Source organism: Vidua macroura, chromosome 15, assembly GCF_024509145.1.
Source record: "Vidua macroura isolate BioBank_ID:100142 chromosome 15, ASM2450914v1, whole genome shotgun sequence".
In the NCBI taxonomy this organism is placed as follows: domain Eukaryota; kingdom Metazoa; phylum Chordata; class Aves; order Passeriformes; family Viduidae; genus Vidua; species Vidua macroura.
Window position 1 is genome coordinate 15,657,059 of NC_071585.1, and position 22,517 is coordinate 15,679,575.

Consider the following 22,517-nt stretch of genomic DNA (forward strand, 5'->3'; position numbering starts at 1 on the left):
AGCCCTCCCAACAACTAGTGACATGCTCCCAAGTAACTTCTCTGGTCCTACAAGTGCTGCGTGGCTGAAATCTCATTCTATATGTAAATGGAGTGTCAGCATGCCTGCAGTAGAGGGAATCAAATGTTTGTTACTCACATAAATGTCTAGGTTTGCACCCCTGGAAGCCAGAATTGATGCAAAGCTCGAGAGTATTTGGCTGGATTGCTATCAGGCTTCGTGAAACTTTTGAGTCTGCTGAGATGAGGCTTTGTTGTTTTGGGTTTTTCTTTAGAAGAAAAGTGTCAGCAGTGTGAGTTGTTCTTCCTGCTTTGGATTTGGTTTTCATTTTAGGAGTAGTTGTGAAGCTTTTGGTTTGCTGTTGTGCAGCCAAAAACTACACATGCAGATAAGAAACAAGTTTCATGTTAATTTTGAGTATTAGCAGAGGTTCCTGTTAAGTATGCAGAGAGCTTTCTGGTTTTTCTACAGATACAGAGTTAAACTAGGAGACTTCTCAGGAATGAACATTATGAACTTGATAGAGCACATCTTAGATGTGTGTGGATCTCATGTTAGTCCCGAGGTGAGTTGATGGAGAGGGCAGATCGTGCTCTGAATTCAGGGGATGCAGGAAGAATCAACAATGAGGACAGCAAACAGGTCTGCTCAGATATTTTGAGGAAAACAATGCTGCATTTGCCTTGTGAGGCTTGTTGGCTGTAGCTTTGCATTTCTGTGCTAGGGATCCATACCATATGCATTGTCCTTTACAGACTGTTGTGTTCAGGATGTGTTGGCATGCCAAGACATCTGATTCTTTGGAGACCTTTAATGCACAGGGCTCAGCTGGAATGCAGGGTGCTTACCCAGGAGCAGTACTTCCTGAGTCTGCCAGACACAGTCCCAGGGAATCCATGTGATTGTCTTAAAGATGCAAAATGCAGGAATGTCACTGTGTTCTTTTATCTCTTTGGGTACCTACTCAAATTTTGTCTTTTTTTTTCTTTTTTTTTTTTCTCTCCAACTTTTAAGGTTCCTCAGAGATTTAGGGCTAAATGGGAAGTCAGTGTTGGACAGGCAGAAGATATTCTTCTTGGGGGGCCAGAAGATCAGAAGTGCAGCCAGAACTCCAGCGAGCCAGACAGCGAGAAGGACGTGCAGTTGGAATACTACGCCAATGGCCCTGGAGCAGAAAGGGACACACAGCTGAACGGCTGCTTTAAATCCTTGGCTTTTGACTCCAGACATGCGGCCAGTGAAAAAGGAAAATTGCACATCAAGCCACACGTGAAAACAACCTCTGAAAGCAGAAAAAGGACTAGAGTAAAAAAGAGTGGTGCAAGAGGGGAAGCATCGAGGGAAGAAATCAAAGACAAAACACCAGAGAGCGTAGTTAGAAATGTGCTTGTTGGGGACCTACCAGAGAAACACGCATCTCATGAGCTTCGCCGGATTGCCAACAGCCTGACAGCATCCAGTAGCACCAGGGAAAACCATTTGCTTTCCTCCTTTGGAGAAAGACGTTTTGAAAAGACACCTCTAAAACCAGACTATGAGAATTGTAAAAGTGATGCTCTGAAAAACACCCTCCAAGGAGATTTGTTTTCCAGCCCATCTTTTGAGAGAGAGAAGAGCTCCCTGGGCATTTTGTGCAGTTCCAAGTTACAAATACACTATTCTGGATCTGATGCTGGTGTTGAGAAAAAACAAACTGAATCAGATTCATCCTCTTCCCTCTCTGATGGTGGGAATAGTGATGTAGATACCATGGACCAAAGTTCAGAGAGAGCCTCTAGTGCTCTTGAAGTTAGTGATTCTTCAGATAAAGTGGAGAAGGACTTTGCTATGACATCAAGTGGAAACATTAAACTTTCCATGTATCTTTCTCAGAAGAGCAGCAGAAGGGCCAGGAAGAAGTCGCACCGAGATCGCAAAGCTCTGGGAGGTTCAGTAACCAACAGACTTGATGCTGAATTTGCGGACGGGGAGCTTGAAGTAGGTTTGTCTGATGCTGAGATGTCATTGACACCTCTTGAGTGCTCTTCAGATGTGAGAAATTACAGTCTTTCCCTAGCAAACAAGCACACTACCCCCCAAAGTGTTTCCAAGGACAGCTCCTGGCCTGCTGTTACAAATCAAGCAATCTTGAAACCGAAAAGTGTGAAATTACCCCGAATCAGGAGTATAAAATGTAAACATAAAGAAAAGGTTGCTGGGTTGGAGCCTTCTCTTGTGGAAGAGGAGGGTGGTGTGAATCGCTCTTCTTCAGATACCAAAGGTTTCTCTGGCCTTTCAAGAGATTCTCTTCAGAGAAGTGGAAAAGTTGATGGTCAGAAACTGTTAAACAACATGCATGAGAAACCCAGGGATTCTGCTGAAATCGAAACAGCCGTGGTGAAGCACGTTCTGTCGGAGTTGAAGGAACTGTCCTATCGGTCCATGAATGACGATGCCAGTGACTCTGGCACTCCAAAGGCCACAGTACCTTTGCTTTTTGCTTCTACTTCTGGTCATGGTCGTTTGCCTATTGAACCAGATTACAAATTCAGCACCTTGTTAATGATGTTGAAGGATATGCATGACAGTAAGACAAAAGAGCAGCAACTGATGACTGGTCAAAATATAGTCCCATTTCGAAATACCAGCACAGGTGATGGTTCTGGAAGCAATTCTGCAAGTGGTCTCAAGTCTTTGTCTATTGTAGGTCCCCCATATAAAATAGAAAAGAATGGAGATTGTGTCCAGGAAACAGTAACTCCAAACTCTGCTATAAGCAACTCCTCATTTTCACGTGGTCCTCCAACCAAGTTGACAGGGATTGGTACTGGTAAAAGGGAGCCTGCGAGTGCTGCTGTTTCTGGGACAAACGGCACAAATTGCATGTCCAAACGCAACTGTTCAAAATCTAAGCAGTCATCAAAGCTTGGAGATAAAACAGTTTCAAACAGAAAGGACTTAAAACCAGGAGGGCCAAGTAAGTTGCTAAGTCGGTTACCCAGAGATTCAGGAGAACATGCATTCCGTGTGCACAGTTCGGTTACCAGTCCTCTAGGGAATGAGGCAGAAGATACTGAGAGGAAAGAGTGTATTGATTTAACAGAGCATTCAACTGATGAAGACTCTGCCTGTTTATCTGATGACAATTTAGGTCGTATTGGAAGGAGACCTGAAGCTGGTAGAAATAATGAGAGCTGCAATTCTGCTGAAAATGGGGAGAGTCCAGACTTGGATTCAGAGGCAAATAGTGAGAGCTCTCTTGGTGATGAGTCTAATGATATCAATCACGTAGCACCCAAAAAGCGATGGCAGCGTTTTAACCAAAGCAGTGCTAGATCTAATAAGCACATCAGTAGATCTAGGGAACAAGGAAACTTGGAGAGTGCCTTTGGCCTGAATTCTCGTGGCTTTTCACTGAAGGGAAAGGAGTGCTTGGGACGTAGGCATTCCCCTCATTCAAAGGTGCTTGAGGGAGACTTGGCAGTTAAGGACTTTGAGAATCGTTTAGACTTAGTTGATAAACGTTTGAATGTATGTGGTAAGCCAAACACCAGTGTGATGGACTCAGAAACAGAGCTTGGCAACTTTGCTCCCCAGTCTGAATTCTCTGCACAAGGTAAGGGAGCTGGACTTGCGCCAGAGTATTTGTATACATTTTACACTTTTTCATTTAAAGGATAAGTTACAGAACTTGGGGCTGTCTGACAATGTGAAGATGTCTACTTCTGAGCAGAAGAAAGTGTGGGACCTTGGTCTGAGTTCTCTGTAAGCATGGAGAACAAAGGAGGCAGAGTAATTATCAGTTAACTCAGGTTATTGGTCACAAAATTTTGCACACATTAAAAATCTTTAGTTCTTCCACAGTGAAAGGTAAAATAAGAATCCTTCTGAGCCTGGGAATTTTTTTTTTAACTTGCACCTTCATAGTGTGTTCCTTAGAGCCACAAGCTTGGTGTTAGTGGGATAGGTCAGTGCTAGAAAGTTCCAGGAAACTGAGCCTCAATGGCTGTTCTGTTTTCTATCTTTGATAGTGCTGTTTGACATAGTTTGTCTTTGGTTTGTTCTGTAGGATTTCCTCAAGATGATGTGTTGGGAGTTTTTTGGGTTTTAGTGTGGAATTTTATTAGCTGCTCATAGTGACTTGTGGAGCCCCACAGATTTCCCAATTTACACTTCTGGTGTGGCTGCCTGATGGGTGAAAGAAAGAACAGAAGAGAGAGAAGCTGCCAGAGAGGCTGGGCTGGAGGTGGGTCTGGAATATGGCAGACAGAATAAGACAGCAGCATTGGAAGAGAAATGACCTAGGAAGGAGGAGGGTTCTGAGGACCAAAAGGCAAGAGAGCCCTGCCTCTCCCACAGAGGTGGGGACATTTGGGTAAAGCCAAGGGGAAAAATAAAAGGATGTGTGGAAGGAATAGGGCCAGCAGAACCATATTCAACATGTACTGTCCTCTGGCTTCTGTAGGGAATCTGGGGAAACACACCTTAATAAAACCAATAAAATTAGGATTTTGCATAGGTTTCACCACACTAAATCGCTCTAATCTAACTGTGATATCATAAAATAATACAACTCATCATAATTTTGAGCCTATGTGCATTCTGTCACTTATGTGTTCTCTCAGTGCAGATTTTGATGTGTGTATTTTACTTTTTGTTGTTGCTGGAGGCGGCCTGCACTTCTGTTTCAATTGTGGCAAAGGCAGCTCCTGGCTTAATGGTTGTGGGACCTGCCCAAGGCAAGTTGCAGCAGGCACAGAAAACAAGCCTATAGGGTGTAACACCTGGGGTAAAAGTTCTGGTTTTAAGTCATGACCAGCTTAATCATTCACTGACTCTGGCTGGGTCTCTGTTTTTGAGGACTGAATTCTCTATAGAGCAGGTGAGAGGATGCACATTCTGGGCTGTGCTGTGGGTTCTTCCTTCACACTGAGATCCAGGCAGGTTTTTACATTTTCGTGGTGGTTTGGGAGTTGAAGCATCCCTGCAGTGATGCTGTGTGAGGTGAAGATAAAGGTCTGCAGAGCGAGCTAGGGAAGAGGAGGTGCTGAGAGGCAGTAAAGTTGGGGGGTAGTGGCAGAGGAAAGCAGCGGGCTCTGGGCAGGGTGTGACAGTGGAGAGGAGTGTACAGGGTCTTGGTGCTGCACCCAGGGATGCAGCAGCAGCAGTCAGGGCCTGGGTTTGCTGGCAAAAGTGCCAGATCAGCAACTGCAGCATAAACTAATTCCCCTGCCCTAAATAGCATGTGAGCTCTGTGCACACCCACCCCCCTTTGTACAGATGTGCTGTGGAGAGGCACTGGTGCCACTGTCAGGGCTGCTGTAGCATCCCCAGTGCTGGTGGGACTGAGTAAACCTCTAATGCTGTGTTGAGACCATTCCTTTATGTTGGGCAAGGCCTAGAAAGTAGAGAAATTGATGCTGGAAACTGGACTGACTGCAGTGCTTAGAGATGTGACCAATCCTTGCCCACAGCAGGCAGCTTCAATGTAAGAGATCAGAACAGATTGTAGTCACAACTGTGCCATTTCCAGTAAGCTCAAACTGCATAAAGTCTTCATCATAGTTAAATGGCAGCACTGGGCATAATTTTGCCACAAACCTTATACAGTGGTTTAGAGCAAATAAGGCAGACCTGAAGATTGGTGGAATTGGCTGATGTAAACCAATTTTATAAATAAAAGTTTTATCAGGTCTGTGATTTGCCACTGTTAGTCTGCATTTGGGATTCTTGTATGGGATTCCTTTTGGGAACAAAAAGCAGTTAAGCCAGCCCTTCTGGCACACTGCTTTGTACTCTGCTGCACGATTCTGGGGCTCTAAATAGTTGCCTGGTGAGGATACTCATCCCAAAACTGCTTATGTGCTGAAATGTGTGTTTCACTCAGACACCTGTGCAGAGTGTTAATAGAGGCTGAAAATAGCTGTGTTTGAGAAAGTTGTTTCTTTCTTCTCTTTTGGCCAACTTTGACATTTTCATGCTTGTTTAACCACAAAGCCACAATAAAATGCAGCAATCTTGTCCAACATCCCTGTTCTGAAGCATTACAGTGAAATGCTTTGTTATAAAATGCTTCCGTTCTAAAGAAGAAAAAGCCACCTCCTACAAAGGAAATGAAGCAAAGAGAATATTTATTGTTGTTCCAAAACTTCCAGGAGACCACAGGTATTTTCCTGACTAGGGGAAAGCTTTGGGCAATATTATTTAATGATTTTGAATGCTAAAAAAGGAGAAAAATCAGAGATATTCAGAGGTATTCTTTGGGAAGTGAGAAAAAGACATAAATGTTCATCACCTTGCTTTTGCAGCTTGCTGAGAAGAGATGTTACAGCATCAGGGTTCTGTTTCTTGGAGCTTGCCTTGCGTTGGTGTGTCGAGGTGGTGTAGCACGGGTGGTTAGGGTTGTGGTGAGGAAACACCTTTTACCTTGCAATGCTACCACACTGTGCAGAGACAAGAAGTGCCGCAGTCACTGGTTCCCTGATCTCATTGTGGAACAAACAAAGCAATAAATGGGCTCACAGTAGCGTATGGGGAATTTTTAGTATATTAAAAAACGCCAGGGAGGAGGGGAAGGGAAGGAATTAAGTTTACGTGTTCCTAGTGAAACTAGTGGCTGAACTGTGTTACGGGAAAACAGTGTTTTCCTGTGCCCCTGCACTAAAACCAGAAGAGTTTGGGTAAACAGCAAAAGAGTAATGACTTTCTAATGACTTTTGGTTCTGGTAGAAGTACTGCGGGCAAATTAGATGTAGCTTGTAGGGACATGTTGGGTGAAATTTCATGAGCCTCTCAGTCTGGTGTGTTTTGATTTCTTACCTGAACTGCTTAAAGTCCTTAAAAATCCCCCCTGCTAAGTTGGAATTTTGGAAAATAGGAAACTCAAAAAATTCTTTGAGCTGTCTCAAAGAGAGAATTATCAGCTCTTCCCACATGGAACCTCTGGAAGAGAAGGCAGGAACAGCTATTATCCACAGATGTCTTGTGATCATCTCAGAAACACAGTCTTGAAGCTGCTTTCCTTTTTCTTAGCACATTCAGAGAGGAAGCGCCTTAGAAAGCCAAGTAAACGGCTTCTGGAATATGCAGAAGAATATGATCACTTGTTTGCACCCAAGAAAAAATCAAAGAAGGGCCAGGAGCAATTACAAAAGGTGGGTGAAGGCCAATGTGCTCTTTGTGGTTATTTCTTCAGGGCTCTGGTCTGTGTGTGTTTATGTTCTTTGTGGCTGAGTGTTCTTGCTGTGTGCAGTGCCATGCAGAATGAATGTTTTCACCAACATATTTCACCGTGCCAGGCGAATTCTGTGGCGAGGTCTGAATTTGAAGGAGGTGTTCCTGCCCAATGCAGTCCTGACAGAGATACCCAGCGGGGGCCAAGTTCTTTGGTTTCAACTCCATCTTCAACCAAAGAGTCCCCTCCCGTCCTTGAAGCAGAGTGTTCCTTCTCAGAACTAGAATCCCACTCCACTGATCCCCCTAGTCAAGCTCAAGGAGGATCTTCAGATTTTCCAGAGGTGGTGGTTCTGTCTTCCTCGGATGCTTCTGAAGTTTCTGCTTCTCCAGATGCAGAAGAGGGATTCCTGAAATCAGGTAAGTGGCAGGTTGTGTGATGCTGCTTTTGTAAGTGAAAGTAACTCAAGTTCAGTGAAAAATTATTTTTGGGGCAGCATGAAAAGATCAGTGGCTGTGGCCACAGTTTGTTCACACCTTCCTTCACTCACTGACTGCTACTGTGTTGAGAAGGGAGAGAGGGCAGGTGCAAGGGTGTCCAGTGACTTGGTGCTGCTGGCTTTCTATAGGCTGTGGTGGTCCTCTTAGATCCTTGCACAGAATGACTCTCTCCGAGTCCTTGCTGTCTGTGCTCCCAAACAGTGACATTCCTTTAGCTTCATAATCTCTTGCTGCTGTAATCCCCTTAGATGGACATTGCTGTGCTGAGGGTGATGCACAAAGTCTAAGCTTCGTTGCTCATGGAGTGATCTTTTGCTCTCCTAGAGAGCTCAGGGAGCTGTAGCACACAATTCCCTCTGGAAGAACTTCATACTTAATTGGTTCTAAGCATCTGTAGAATTTTTTGGGGACTTGTGTGAGCAGCAAGCCAGGGTCTGGTCTTCAGTAAGGCACGGTGTAGGAGGAGTGTGGTCTGAGGGTCCTTTTCCCTTTCCAGCAGTGTCAATCTCAGAGTCTCCTTTTAGTATATTTATTTTCTGATAGCATCTAAAGACATGTCCAGAGTTAAAGCCCTGGTGTTCTGGCTGTGCTAGCTTGGAGGGAACACTGTTCCTAAAGGGCTTGTAGTCAAAAAAAATAATCCAAGCAGAGAGATTTATGGTCAGTGGGAGATCAGTTAGCCTGTCATTTGTGAGGGAAGAGGGATTGCCTCTGGAGACTTGTGGGTGTCACAAGGAAGTGGGAAGTTGGAGAGGATTAAAGGAGGAAAAACTGAGGATGTGAACCCAAGACTGGAGATGCAGGAGAACAGAACAGGCTGCAGCAGGCAGGCTGGGAGCAAACGTCCAGTCTGCAGAGGTTGTGTAGCTCTTTTCAGTCATTTCCCCCTCACCTTTTGCTGAAGCACACAGTGGGCAGAAGCTTGTCTTGAGGGTTAGGAGTGTGATGGATGAGCTGTGCCTACAGAGGTGTCAAAGGGCACAGCTGAGACTGTCAAAGGCAGCGGATGAATGGGGTGGGACGGGTAACAGGCTGTGTCTGTGAAGTGTCTGCACTCAGCATCAGCATTTCCTGGTTCTAAGTTTATACTGTTGCCAAAATTAGTGAAGGAGCCCAGGTCTAGCAACTTTCTACCTTCTGAGGGCCAGGATAAAGCTTGAGTAGGAAATAGTGCAGGTTACACCTGATTTTGTTAAGATATCTTCTCTCAAGTAGTTTTAACCAGGATTGTGATCTTCAGCCTGTTTACTACAGCAGCATGAATGCTGGTGTGAGGGGTGTGGAAGTGTAGGCAGGGCTGTGTCAGTGGTAGGACTGGCTTATGCAGATCAAAGTGTTTGGGAAATTATGATGTGAATTGTGCTGCCAGCATGTGTTACCTGCTGGCAGTGAGTTCACATCCTCTCTTCTGTGGGTGGGTTTTTATATTACATACTGAGGTGAGCCTGAAGGTCATGGCAGACTGAGGTCTGTTTTTATTGAAGTTGTACAGAAGCAGGTAATTGGCATCTCTGCCCTAGGAGCTTATGATCCCAAAGACAGAGTGAAGCAGATTATTTTGAACTGTTGGCTGATATTTACTTAATGATTTTAATCTGATTGAAGGCAAGAAAACCCCTGTTCATCTGATGTGAAGGGTTTCATTGCAGGAAACTTCGAAAGCAAGCGTCAAAGGAAGCCCACTAAAAAGCTCTTGGAATCCAATGACTTGGACACTGCCTTTATGCCAAAGAAGGAGGAATGGACTCCCCAAAAGAAGGTACTTCCCTTCCAGCTCTTTTGAAAACCAGATAGAAAACAGGCCCAGACAGCAGATCCTGCTAAACAAGGCACAATGCAATGGGATGTGGTTTTTTGTTGGCTGTGACCCAGCAGCAAAGGTCCACCCTTCCCAAAGGTGCTGGTTGCTGTGTTATGATGAAATAATCTACTGTCCCCCACCCCTCCCCACTTGTAATGGGGATGGGATAGTTCTGGCTTAAAATCTCATTTTTAAAATTGATTTATATGGAAAAGGAGTCATCTGGATGCTGGCTGGAAAGGTATGAGCAGAAGTGTTCTGTACAGAGGTTTTCTGTCATGTTACAATGTAGCTTGAACTTGAACCTAAGGCTTTGTCCTTCTGCATTCGATTTCCTCTGAGCAGTGTTTTCTTTGTTACCTTTCCAAGTGAGCTAGTGAATGCATGTAAGTGCAGAGCTTGAAGCAGGATGGAAGCTTGCGGTGAATGACACATAGGATACCTTGTTTGGTTCAGATTTTTAAAGAAAATGCTGCTCTTCTCCCCTGAATACTCTATATTCAGTGGCATGGTTTGGAAAAATGCAGCTTGTATTTGTTTCAGATCGTGTGCCTGCACAGAACTTGTTGCCACTGTTCCTAAAGTTGATTAATAATACTTCTTTCCTTTTTCTTTCTCTGAGAGCACAGTCTTAGTACAGTTATCTCCATTGCAGTAATGTAGAGGCCAGTGTATTTCAGTCTTAAGGTCTGTAAAAGTGTAAACTCAGAAGAGAATGTCTTTTCCCAGCACTTTGCAGAGTATTAGCAGCCTTTTTGGGAAAGCACAGGAAGCAGTGAATGGTGCTGATGAGCACAATACACATCAGACTCCACATTCCTCCCTTCCCAGAGACAGACTTTTACATGTGTGATTTCTCACACACACAAACCAAATATTTTCTTGTAAAATCTCTAATGACTGATGAATGCATGACCTGGATGGTAAATTAGGTGTTGCAGTCATTCCAAAAGGTTTCACGGTTGAGGAGTGTGTGCCTCTTTTCATTTGGTGACTTGGCTCTCTCTCTCCTGTGTTTGTAGGGTACTGGCCCTTCAGAGAGTGACAGCTCTGAGCTCTACTCACCAGCCCACTTCCAGGACCTGGGAGAAGGTAAGTGAAGGCAGGGATAGCAGGGCAGACTGTTGTGATATTTGGATCAGTGCTTGGTACTCTGGATTCAGTAGCCCAGCAAAAGTTGCTTAAACCAGTATGAATTGGTGGTTCTGTGATGGCTGCAGGGCAGAGGGCTGAGTGCCTGGAGGCTGGTATAACCCCAGCCCTTCGGCCCTCAAAGAATATAGGACCCAGCCTGAAGCTCTCAGGCTGAAGAACTTGATAGTGTCACCTTCAGCAAGGGAATTATTTCTGCATTTTCCTTGAATGGTTTTTTTGTTGCATCCCAGCTTCTGAAAAGCTCTTGGAGAAACAGCGAAAGAGGAAGAGACAGCGCCATACCTCTACTGCAGTCCATTCCAAGAAGGAGAAAAATGAGGAGGGGCTGGGGGAGACCCCACACTCTGAGGTACTGTTGGATCTTCATGCTCTCATCCCTATAACCTGTTTGCTACTTCCCAGAGTACTTGGCAGAGCCTAAGCCAGAGACATCTTTTGGTCTGTCATTTGAGAATTTGTCCCACTGATGCAGCTGCATGAGCTTGGGTTAGGCTGAAGATACCTCCTTGATCTAGTAGCTATTTTGTAATGATGCTTAACTCAGGTTCTGTTTTCAAACTGCTGCTCAGCTTATTCTCTGTGAGAGAGGCTGTTCTGAATTCATGGAACCAGGTTTTGCCTGGCATCCCGCTTTGCACCTCAGAAAATCAAACTGCTGTAAAAGGTCTTCTCTGGGGGTGGGACTCCTGCCCTTTTACAAACCAGTTTGAAGTACAAGCACTAGACTGGACTTCAGCTCCTTCTGCTTGCACCTGAACACCAGGATGAGTCAAGAACCCCTTTGGACGGGCTGGGGGGGGGGTCTGTCTGTGACTGCTCACAAGAGCCTCTGATTGCATTCTGCCATTCAGCAGAAAGGGATAACTGGGGCAATTCCTTCTGCTACATATTAGCAGGGTCAGTGTATAAATATCTCTGACAAGCACATTTTGCCTTTTAGGAATGAGCCAGTTTTCAGCAAGTGTAGGGGAAGCAAGACTTCCTTGGAGAGGCAGGACACCTCTGGGCCTCTCGCCATCGCCTCTCACTTCCAGTGGCCCAGGTTCAGCAGCAGGCAGGATAGTCAGTATGTATTTCAGGAGCCAATTATAGATCAATACTGTTATATTTGTTGTTGTGACACAGTTTACAGGAGAACACAAACCTCACATCACTTCAAACAGTTCGAGCCGTCCTGCTGCATTTTGGAGAGGGCATTTGTGATAAAGTTAATAAATTGGGGTAATACCCTTGATCCATGTAAGCTTTGCTGTGCTGGTGTCAGTGTTCTTTTTGAAGTGTGCTCAGCTGGATTAATGTTTTAAAACAGCCTGTACAAATACCTTTGCCAGTGCTGGGCAGGGGCAGTTAACATTGTCTGCTGTATCCACTAAGAGGCAGCAAATTCTCTGTGAAGAGAGGGGCAGCTCAGAGCAGCAAAGATCTAGGCCATGGCTCTGAATCCTGTACTCACCACTCAGTGCAGAGGAAACTCAGTCTTAACTGCCTCTAGCTGTAGACATTTATATTGAGTACCAGAAGTCGGGTATGGTGTCAGCCATGCCAAAAAAAAAAGGTCAATGCGTGGCACCTTTGCCAGCCTTCCTTTCTGTGTAATTGTGTCTCTTTAGATGGTGTGGTGGGTGTTCATCCCCTGGCTTAGGTGAGTATTGGAATGCTGTGGAGATGCAGTTGTGCTTTCATGTGGAATTCAGACCATGCTGGTCCCTCAGTGACTGCACACACTGGGCTAGGAACTCCACTTTGCTAGAAAAAATACATTGTTTGATGATACAGCACAGTGAAGCCTCGGATCCAGCTGCCTTCCAAGGAAAAGAGGGCAGAGGAAAGCTTGTCAGCCTGGGCTGAGCTAAGCAGCTTTCTCGTCTTGCCAGTCTGTTGAGCCAGGAGTGCAAATTTACAACATCAGGGCAGTAAGAGACTGACAGAATGAGATGGAAAATGCTGTTGAAATGGTTGTCAAGGTTGTGAGCCAAGGTCAGGCTGTGCCAAAGAACAGGTCAGGCTTTGGGATTGTGCCAGACACAACAGCAGGGATAGTTCTGGAAGAAGACCTGGGATGAGCCTTTCTTTCTGCAGGAGGTATTTAGTGTTGCAGTGTTTGTGCTGGGCAGAGGAAGGAGGGGAAACAGTGGCAGATCCTTGAGTGGCAATGCCCTTTTCCATGTTCACAAAGGATGGGCTTTGCCCATCCTGCCTAGCTCTGACATCCCTTCCCTGGGCAGTTCTGGGAGCAGGGTTAGAACAAGACTGTACTGTGTAAGGTATGTTGGAATGGCAGTAGCCTGTAGTTGGGACTTTGCTATTTTTCTTTTTTTAATCTCAATAAAGTCAGTTTATACCATTCATCTTTGTAATGTGCCCTCAGTGCATCTGTGCATCATTGCTCCACAGAAGGCACATGGCTTTAAAGTGTCCCCAAATAAAGTCATACTGCTACATTCAGGGAATAGGGGAAAAACCAACAGTTCCAGGCAAAGAAAGCATCATTATCTGAGCAGAATACTAGCTCCAGGTTCTTCCAGCTTTAAACTTTAGAAGCTCTTTATGTCCTTTTTTTCCCAGATTCAGAATGTGTTCAAAAGGCATTCAATTCAGCTTACAAGCTTTAGTAGCACCACAGCTCAGACTTTCCATACAAGTGGTGCAAAGCTCCCTCTCGTGATTGTTAGCTGGACAGGCTTGCACCAAGCAGGCCTAGAGGTGTGGGAGTGATGGCTGCTGCTTCTGCCAGCAGTTTGAATTCCTCCCAGGGTCTCTCAGGTGTACTGTTTGTGCCTGGGTATACAATGGCTACAGCTTGGTGACCCAGGGAGGAACTGGCAGCTGTGCACTGAGATCACTCAGCTACCTGCAGTGAGCTGGCTTATTTAAAAGTGGCAGAGTCCTTAAAATGTTCTGGCTCAAAGCACGTAGCTAAAGGCATCACTTTTGTGCAGTATTAATAGTCCTTAAATTGTACCTACTCTGGAGTGGCAGCTGGGGCTGCTGAGGCCACTGAAGTGTTCTCTAGACCTCCCAAGTGGGCTGGAAGCTGGCAGGATGGTGTTTCCTAGCCCTTAGTTGCCTGTCCTGACAAAATTTGTGGCACTGCTGCCAGGTGTAGCTGCAGAACAGCTGTATTTTGTGCTAGAAACAAGTGTCTCTAAGATACCTGCTATTCTTCCCTCTTAACAGTGCCTGGGCAGGTCCCATGGACACTGGGAATCCTTATGGCAGAATCCTTCACTTGGCCCATGACTATGTGGTTGGGCCTTTATCATTTGAAACCCATCCTCTCCCCAGGATTTTTCACCAGTGGATGTTATGGGCAGTGCTGTACACTCGTCAGGACAGTGGGAGACTCCACACCTCAGTCGGGATGGGGTGTGAATGCCCTGCTGTGCTGCTCCTTTTGGGGTTGGCTGACTTCATACCAGCACAGGCCTTGAGTACCTTTGTGTCTCTATTTTGCATGGGTTAGGACAAGCTGAGATAAGTGTAGAGGAAAGATGTAGTTCATTTTGTGTGTGACAGGTGCTATGAAGATTGTGGATTTGTTTCTAGTGCAAGTAGATACTGGGTGCTTCTGACTTTTTAGCCTACCTGATTTGTTTCCATTCAGGGCTCACTCCTTGCTCAGAGAGGGGTTATGCACAGGAAGATAATTGTCTTGAGTGTGTATTTTTAATCATCTAGTAAACTAAGAGCTTTTTCCTTTCCTTTTCTGTAAATCTTTTGGTGGAACTGTAATGGGGGATGTTCTCTTCAGGGTGGGTAACAGACAGATCACCTGCCAAACCCATTAAGTGCTCAGTGACTGAATTTGTAGTTTCCAAGTCAGGATAGGTGCTACTGACAATCCTAATTCTAGTTTTCTCTTTAAAGGGGGAGACATCAGTTCATGGGACTGCTGCAAGCCCCAAAGAGGGTCATGAGGAGGGGTCAGAGAATGACCATGGAGTGCCTTCGTCCAAAAAGATACAGGGGGAGCGTGGAGGAGGAGCAGCTCTCAAGGAGAACGTGTGTCAGGTAGTGTTCCTTTAGAAATCTCTTTGAAACTATCCCACCGTAAAGTATTTTTGTGTAAGTTCTGGGACTTGTTAGTGCCCTAGGTAAGTCCAGGTAGCCTCCAAGTGCTTATTGTAGAATTAATCAGCTTTTTTGTGCTCTGTATCAAGCATTTCTCCTGCACTAGCCGGTCTTCCTCTTAAAGTTCACAGAGGTTAGGGAGATGTGACCAGTGTAAGATACATTTTAGCCAAGGTAGGGTATCAGGGAGCTGGATGGTAAATGGCAGTGGTTACACACAAACTACGGGAATTAACTGGCACAAGGAAAATGTAGCATTTTTCCCTGGGAGGTCTCTGCTGGCAGTTCCGGCCAGCACGGGGGTTGCTGCTGGGAAGAAAATTGCTCAAGCTGATACTGTGTTTCTTCCCCGCAGATCTGTGAGAAGCCAGGGGAGTTGTTGCTGTGTGAGGCGCAGTGCTGTGGTGCTTTCCACCTGCAGTGCCTTGGGCTCTCCGAGATGCCAAAGGGCAAATTCATCTGCAATGAGTGTTCCACAGGTAGGGCAGCTTCTGTGAGTGCAGGAGTGTGGGCTTACCTGGTGCTTCCTTGACTGGAGTGGTGTGCCTGCTGTAGGACTGCTGAGTAGCTCTCAGTCCTCAGATTATTGGTTTGATATCTAATAATGACTTCCTAATTAGAAACACAGGGTGATTTGGGTTGGAAGGGACCTTAAAGATCATCAAATTCCACCCCCCTGCCATGGGCAGGAGCATCTTCCACTAGACCAGGTTACTCCAAGCCCTGTCCAACTTGGGCTTGAACAGTTCGAGATATGAGGCATCCACAGCTTCTCTGGACAACCTATGCTAGGGCCTCACCACCCTCACATGGAAGAATTTTCTCCTAATGTTTAATCTAAACCTACTCTTTGTTGATTTGAAGCCATTAATAATGGCTTCAAATATTTACCAGCCTTACTGTCAATTCAGACTTAGTGTACAAAGAAGTGAATGTCCATGATCTACTGGGAAAGAGACAAATTTGTACCTGGGACTATGGAGAGGGGTCTGGTGAGGAGGAGAAGTCTTTTTCAAGCTGGAAAGGAGGAAATCTCAAAGTAGGGTTACTGTTTTTTTAATTTTTTTTTCCCTGGCCTGAAGTCCCAGCGATAATAAGATTTATTTTGATGTGGAGTTCTACTGCAGCTTCAGGCCAAACCAGCCTGGTGCAGAGACCTGTGCTCTGGGATGGGTGCAGCAGGCTGGGAAGTTGTGCTGTGCTATTAGGCAGCCTGGTGACAGCATCAGGTCCTCATTTAGCCCTCCTGTGTGACTGGTGTGTTGCTCTTTCTCCAGGGGTCCACACCTGCTTTGTGTGCAAGAGCTGCGGGGAGGACGTGAAGCGGTGCTTGCTGCCCCTCTGTGGGAAGTACTACCACGAAGCCTGCATCCAGAAATACCCACCCACAGTCATGCAGAACAAGGGCTTCCGCTGCTCCCTGCACATCTGCATGACCTGCCATGCTGCTAACCCAGCAAACATCTCTGCCTCTAAAGGTACCCGAGTCCTCCAGGGTGGTCTGAGGGGTGCAGTCACCTGGTTTTTCTTTGTTTCACATCCACTTGGTTCACCAGTTCTTTGCACTGTTGCCTTTGTGTCCTTGCCACAGCAATGGCTGTGTTTGCTGAGGAGTAGCTGCTCCCAGGGGAGTGGAAGGGGTGGTGTCAGAGCGTGAGGCTCGGCAGCACTCCCCATGGTCGGACATGGCAGCTGGAATGTTCTCAGGCTGTCCAGAGGCTCAGATTCCTGCACGCCCAGCCTTGCCTCAGGCCTCAGTGGGTTTTTGAGTAAATCTCTGGAGCTGTACAGACATGCTTGTGCTTCTCCCACCTGCTCCTCACTGTGCCAGTGCTGCAGATGGTGCCTTGCTTAGCAGCACAGGCTGTCAACACAGCGGCATCAAGAGCTGCACAGGGCAAACTATGATATTGTTCTACTAATCCATTTTTTTCTATGTAAACTCTCATCTTGTAGTGGAGACACCCTTGGGCTAAGCTTCCCAGGCAAACATTTGTTTGAGCTGTTTGCAGCAATACCTTGACCTTTATCTCACATGATCAAACTTAAAACTTTTGTGATTGCTGTGTATGTTTGCTTTTAAGGCTGCCTTTCTTTAATCCATGATATCTTAAGATGGGTGACAATAAGACTGGCTCTATTTTTATCCTCAGCATCTGTGTCAAAGTTGGCTTTTTTGCCCCCATTTATCAATATTTGGTGTAGAAAACAACACCAAGGCCAAAAGCCCGCAGCCCACAGCCGGCCTCTTCCCCACTGAACATTTGTTGACTGGCTGCTGCTTCTCAGTGGTCACATTTACCCCTTTTCTCCCACCTCTTCTTCCTGTTTCTAGTCTGCTGTGAGGAACTGAAAATGGGCTCTTAAAAACCTCACATAAACTAGGCCTGTAGGGAAGTCTGAATTGCTTGGAAGTTCTGGAATTTCAGGGTAAAATCTGATAAACAAAAGGCAAGTGCGTGTGTTTTCAGAAGCTACAGGGATTGATTTCATTATGTGCAGCTAAGCACTTGGAACACCCCGTCTGCAATTACTGTCGGAGCTGATTTAGTAATTATTTGTGTATGATAGGAAACAGTCCCAGTCTGTGAACTCTTGAACTGTTTCTGCACAGCATGCAGGATATTTTTCACTTCTAAATAATGTAATTTTATCTATGGTATAGGTATTACAGATTTTATAATTTTATATATATTTAGTTATATTAAATAACTTAATAGAAATCTAGTGAGTATATCATGGGTGCTCTATAAAAATTAAAGGTCAGCTTCTTTCTCCAAAGCTCATTTTGAGCTTAGGTATGAGTAGAGTCTAGTTTTAGTAGGAAGGAGTGGTGATCCTGCAGAGGCTGACTGTGTTGGGGCTGTTTGGTGCCAGGTCGCCTGATGCGCTGCGTGCGGTGTCCGGTTGCCTACCACTCCAACGACTTCTGCCTGGCCGCCGGCTCCGTGGTGCTGGCCTCCAACAGCATCATCTGCCCCAACCACTTCACCGCGCGCCGGGGCTGCCGCAACCACGAGCACGTCAACGTCAGCTGGTGCTTTGTCTGCTCGGAAGGTGAGGTGGTCAGCGCTGGGTCCCCTGGCACCAGGGAATGCCCTGGCAAGAGTTCATTACAAAGGGCAGAAGCTTTTCCCATCCAGAATGTCCCAATAGGAACTGCAGAGAGCAGACTGCCTCTCTGTCTTTCCACATTTAAGTCCAGCTTCAGGCTATGACCTTTTCTGGGTTCTTAGAAGGGTTCTTTTTTTACCGTGAGTGGGGCCCAGCTTTTGAAAAGGGCTTGCAGGAGATCATCATTCCCTTTTTCCAGGTCTGTGTGGAAACGGGGAATTGCAGGGCTTCTGCACAGTGACTGATAAATTCCTCCTCTTTCTCTTTGCTTCTGCACAGTGACTGATAAATTCCTCCTCTTTCTCTTTGCAGGGGGCAGCCTTTTATGCTGCGAGTCGTGCCCGGCTGCGTTTCACCGTGAGTGTCTAAACATTGAGATGCCAGAGGGAAGCTGGTATTGTAATGATTGCAAGGCAGGCAAAAAGCCACACTACAAAGAAGTAGTCTGGGTGAAAGTTGGGCGCTACAGGTAGGTGAAGATAGAACAGACTTGTCCCCATCCCTTCTTCATGCAGTGCTCATGGTGATGGAGGTGAGGAGCTGCTCCTCTCTGCAGGGTTCATTGCAGCAGGCCTCTGCGTTTTTTGCATGCACATTGCTGGTAAAATGTGAGCTTTCCTCCTCCAGTAGCCTCTTTTCTCCCCCCCCAGCCTTGTTGGTAAGCCCTCACACACTTTTTCCCATGTCTCCATGCAGTAGCATACTTTTGAGGTGGCTGGAAGTGGGGAAGCCAGAGGTTTCATCTGCCCTTTCCTATGTTGTAGGTGGTGGCCAGCTGAGATTTGCCATCCTAGGACAATTCCTGTCAACATCCAGAAAATGAAACATGACATCGGTGAGTTCCCTGTGCTGTTCTTTGGCTCCAAGGACTACCTGTGGACCCACCAGGCTCGTGTGTTCCCTTACATGGAAGGTGACGTCAGCAGCAAAGACAAGATGGGGAAGGGCGTGGATGGCATATACAAAAAAGGTAACTTGTCTTCATCCAGGGATGTACATGGTCTTACCCTCTTCATTCCTCTTTGGAAAAGTGTCATGTAGCAGAGAAAAATGTCTTCTTATAACTGAAGTGAAACTAAATTTGTAGAATGAGCTGCTGCTTATGTATCATCCAGCATGCTCAGAGTGTTTGTTTGACTCCCAGAGAGGGAGAAGGGTGTGCAGATCTCAAATCTTTGTCCAGCTCTGACATAACATCTCAAAATTCAAGTGAGCTGCTGCTGTGTCAGCTTCTTTCTGTGTAATACAGTCATTATCTTGATATAAATGTGCACTCGAGAGTTGTGGATGTAGCTGCATGGCATCTCTGCCCAAGAGGGCAGGCAAAGATAGCCAACAGATGGGATGCTTCATCACCCATGAGCAGGCCCTTGTCTGTAACTTCTGTGCTTCCCTGCTGCATTGGCCTTTTCTTCACCCTCCTCTGTTGAACCTTGTGAACACTGGGTGGACAGTGGCTGCCCAGCTCTGTGTGAGCAGAGGGATTTCCTCATAACAGAGCCTGTTCTCTCACTTAGCTCTTCAGGAAGCTGCTGTGAGATTTGAAGAGTTGAAAGCGCAGAAAGAACTGAGACAACTTCAGGAAGACAAAAAGAATGACAAGAAACCTCCTCCCTACAAACACATCAAGGTGAGGAGGGGTGGTGGGGGGCAGGTGCGAAAGAGAAGTCTTGAGCTGTCGGTGCAGGTGATTTACAGGTATACAGAAACATTTCTGATGTTTGGGTGTCTGGCTGTTCTTGAATGTTCCTTTGATCCTCTTTCCGTCCTCAGCAAGCTGGGCTGCAGTAACAGAGGTACTCTGGTTTGCTGGAACAGATCTGGTCATGTCTTTGCTGTCCATGTCAGTTGTGTGGTCCAAAGGAAGTGTCTACCTTGAGAACTCAGGGGAGGGGGCTGGTAATGCTCAGTGTGGTCAAATGCTCTGTGCTGCTGATGGCAAGGTGGGCAAACCAGGTGGTGCAGGACAGGAGGTGGTCAGGGTGCAGTGCAGCAAGGCTGTGTGGAGGGTGGTAACTCACAGTATCTTCTATAATCTGCTATTGTTTTATATCTCTTTCTGTATCAGTTGGTGACTGAACAGAAGTACTGAAGCAAGTGTAGAGGCTGCAATATCAGCCCTTTTCCTCAGTTTTGGGGAACTATTCATGTTAAGGGCTGTTAAATATTATTATAAATATGGAGTTTGAATTGGAGCAGCACTAGCTGCAGGATGGAGGTGACTTTAGAGGAGAGCTGAGGCCAAGCATGTACCTGTGTCTGAGAAGTGATCCCAACTGACGAGAAACCCATTGACTCAGGGACTGTGTTCTTCTTTTACTGCTTCTGTGTGTTCCTTCCCTTTTTATATGGCAAATTATGAAAGTTTAACTGATTTCTGGCACTTTTTGTATCTAGCTAGGATTTTTAGGCAGGCAGGTATATCCTTCATGAGTTATTGTGTGGTGTAAAGAGCACAACTGAATGCTGTGGCAGCAGTATGGGCCTTGCAGCTTCAGTGGAGGAAGTAGTTTCTCATTATAGCTATTTTTAGGCCTCTCTGGCTGCAACATGAAGGAACTTTGGAAGCAGTTTAGAGCCTTTGAAATACCCTTTTATATAAATAATGACGGTTGTGGTCATTAGTCATGGCAGCTCTTCTGAGGTCTGGGTGCAAGCTGTTTGTCTCTCTGAAAGCAAAGCAGTTTGCAGGAGCAGATGGTGAACTGGAGAGGGCTTCAGGATGGAATGGCTGAAGCTGTTTGTGTCCACTCCTTCTAAGGAGATGAGCACCTCAAGTCCATTCCAAGGAACACCCACATGAGAGGCTGCAGAATGTACTTGGCATCCTTCATCACATCAGGCTTGTGATGAGTCCAAGCATTGCCCTGTTTTGGGTTTTTTCCAGCAGTGCCTCAGAGAATAGGGCAGGTGTGCTGGGCATATGTGGTGTGGAGTGGCAGTGCTAAAGCAGTACCAGTGGTGGATTGACCCAATCCTGTAAGTCTTGCCACTCTTGATGAGTCTGGGTAAGAGATGGGAAGCAGCAGAGGAGAACCTGAGTGACAAGGAAGGTTGGAGGTGGGACACAGTTCTAGGAGGAAGGTGGGGGAGACTGTGTTGAAGTGATTAATTAGGAGTTTCTGCAGGGTTTGTGTTTAAACAAAGGGGGATCAGGACTGGGCCAGCCTCAGACAGGCTGTCAATGTGGAAACTCTGTGGGTGGGACTAGGTAACTTATATGGGAGCTGGAATAGTTTTGCTAGAATCCCTTCCTTTCATGTTCTGGGAGAGGAAAGTGAGACAATGGTTCACCCAGGGAAAGAGCATCAAGGAGCTTTCCTTCAGTGTCTCTCTCCAAAGTCCTGACTTTCTGTTGCCTGCTTTTCAGCGTTTGCTGCCTTTAACCAAACCCCAAGGACCCAGCTCATGCCACAGACACGCCAGTCGCTTCTCCACCTGGTGCTGCACTCTGCTTCCTTCTGGAGCGGTTTTTAGAGAGCTCCTTGGCTTAACTCTGAGCTCCTCTTTGGGCCTTCCAACCCCAGCCTTGTCTGGTTTGGCTTCCATTTACATCTGCAGGACAGTTGAGTAGGGAGGTAACTGCATGGTAGGCCTTCTGTCACAGGTGTGACAGCTGAGAGCACAAACCAGCTTGAAGGTAACATTCAAAAAGCAGGGCAGTAAGGGAAAGCTGAGAAAAAGCACCTGACACTCAGACTGGAGAAGGTGCAGTTTGATGCAGAAAATGGTTTGTGATGATCACAGTGATACTGTGTGCCCAACAAGAGCACTGGGCTGGCCACCTGAGCTGGATGTGAGCTCAGTAATGATGGGAGGGGGACACTTGGCAGCCTCTTGCCCTTCCAGGGTTACAGAATACACACTGCACCAGGTGATGCTAATGGGGAACCTGCATCCTCTTGAGCTCTTCCCTCTAACCTTCTGCCTCTCAAAATAGAATTCCCAGAAGTACAGCAGTGCCTGTACTTGTGTCCTTCTGCCCCTCGCTGTCACTAAGTCACTGCAGCCCGTCAGCTCGTAGGCGAGGGTGGAGTACAGAAGTGCCTGTCGGGCTAACCTGTGGCTCCCAAGAGCTCATGTCCCTCGTGTGCATTGAAGGTGAACCGGCCGGTGGGGAAGGTGCAGATCTTCACTGCAGACCTGTCCGAGATACCGCGCTGCAACTGCAAACCCACGGACGAGAACCCCTGCGGCCTGGACTCCGAGTGCATCAACCGCATGTTGCTCTACGAGTGCCACCCCTTGGTGTGTCCTGCTGGCGAGCGCTGCCAGAACCAGTGCTTCTCCAAGCGCCAGTACCCCGAGGTGCAGATCTTCCGCACGCTGGCACGAGGCTGGGGCTTGCAGGCCAAAACAGACATCAGGAAGGTACCTACGCTCTTTCTGTGTCGTTTTCTCTTGTCGCTTCTCTCTCGATCACTCTTGGTTTGAAAACTGAGTTTGAAAAAGACTTCTTGTTGTAGAATGCTATTTAGAAACAAAACGGATGAATTTAGTCGTTCCAGTCTTGACAACAGTGTTTTGGCTCAGCTGACTGAAAGAATGATTTGCATGTTGATGTCCCACAGGGTAAGAAAGGTGATTGCTTGGTCAGTCTGCTTGTAAGAACAATGGGATGGTGCTCAGGATTTCCAGATGGGGAACAGTGATTATTCCTCCCCTCCATTCTTGACTAGCCAGGCTTATCCAGCGTGAGAATCTTGTGTCAGAAACAGAAACC

At 46.4% G+C, this 22,517-nt stretch overlaps 1 protein-coding gene across 3 annotated transcripts in view; it reads left to right on the top strand.

Moving 5' to 3' along the window:
* The window catches only part of NSD1 (nuclear receptor binding SET domain protein 1), a 61,175-nt gene that overhangs the window by 20,850 nt on the left and 17,808 nt on the right, over window positions 1-22,517 (top strand). For 2 of the 3 annotated variants that reach the window (XM_053991450.1, XM_053991449.1), the window contains 14 exons: window positions 1,015-3,595; window positions 7,012-7,133; window positions 7,278-7,572; window positions 9,303-9,412; window positions 10,477-10,546; window positions 10,840-10,958; window positions 14,477-14,620; window positions 15,036-15,159; window positions 15,958-16,158; window positions 17,558-17,737; window positions 18,107-18,263; window positions 18,559-18,764; window positions 19,312-19,424; window positions 21,896-22,165. In XM_053991450.1, coding sequence (XP_053847425.1) covers window positions 1,015-3,595; window positions 7,012-7,133; window positions 7,278-7,572; window positions 9,303-9,412; window positions 10,477-10,546; window positions 10,840-10,958; window positions 14,477-14,620; window positions 15,036-15,159; window positions 15,958-16,158; window positions 17,558-17,737; window positions 18,107-18,263; window positions 18,559-18,764; window positions 19,312-19,424; window positions 21,896-22,165 — 4,692 coding nt within the window. The remainder of the gene's footprint in view (window positions 1-1,014; window positions 3,596-7,011; window positions 7,134-7,277; window positions 7,573-9,302; window positions 9,413-10,476; window positions 10,547-10,839; window positions 10,959-14,476; window positions 14,621-15,035; window positions 15,160-15,957; window positions 16,159-17,557; window positions 17,738-18,106; window positions 18,264-18,558; window positions 18,765-19,311; window positions 19,425-21,895; window positions 22,166-22,517) is intronic. The other variant, XM_053991451.1, reaches the window with a different exon arrangement.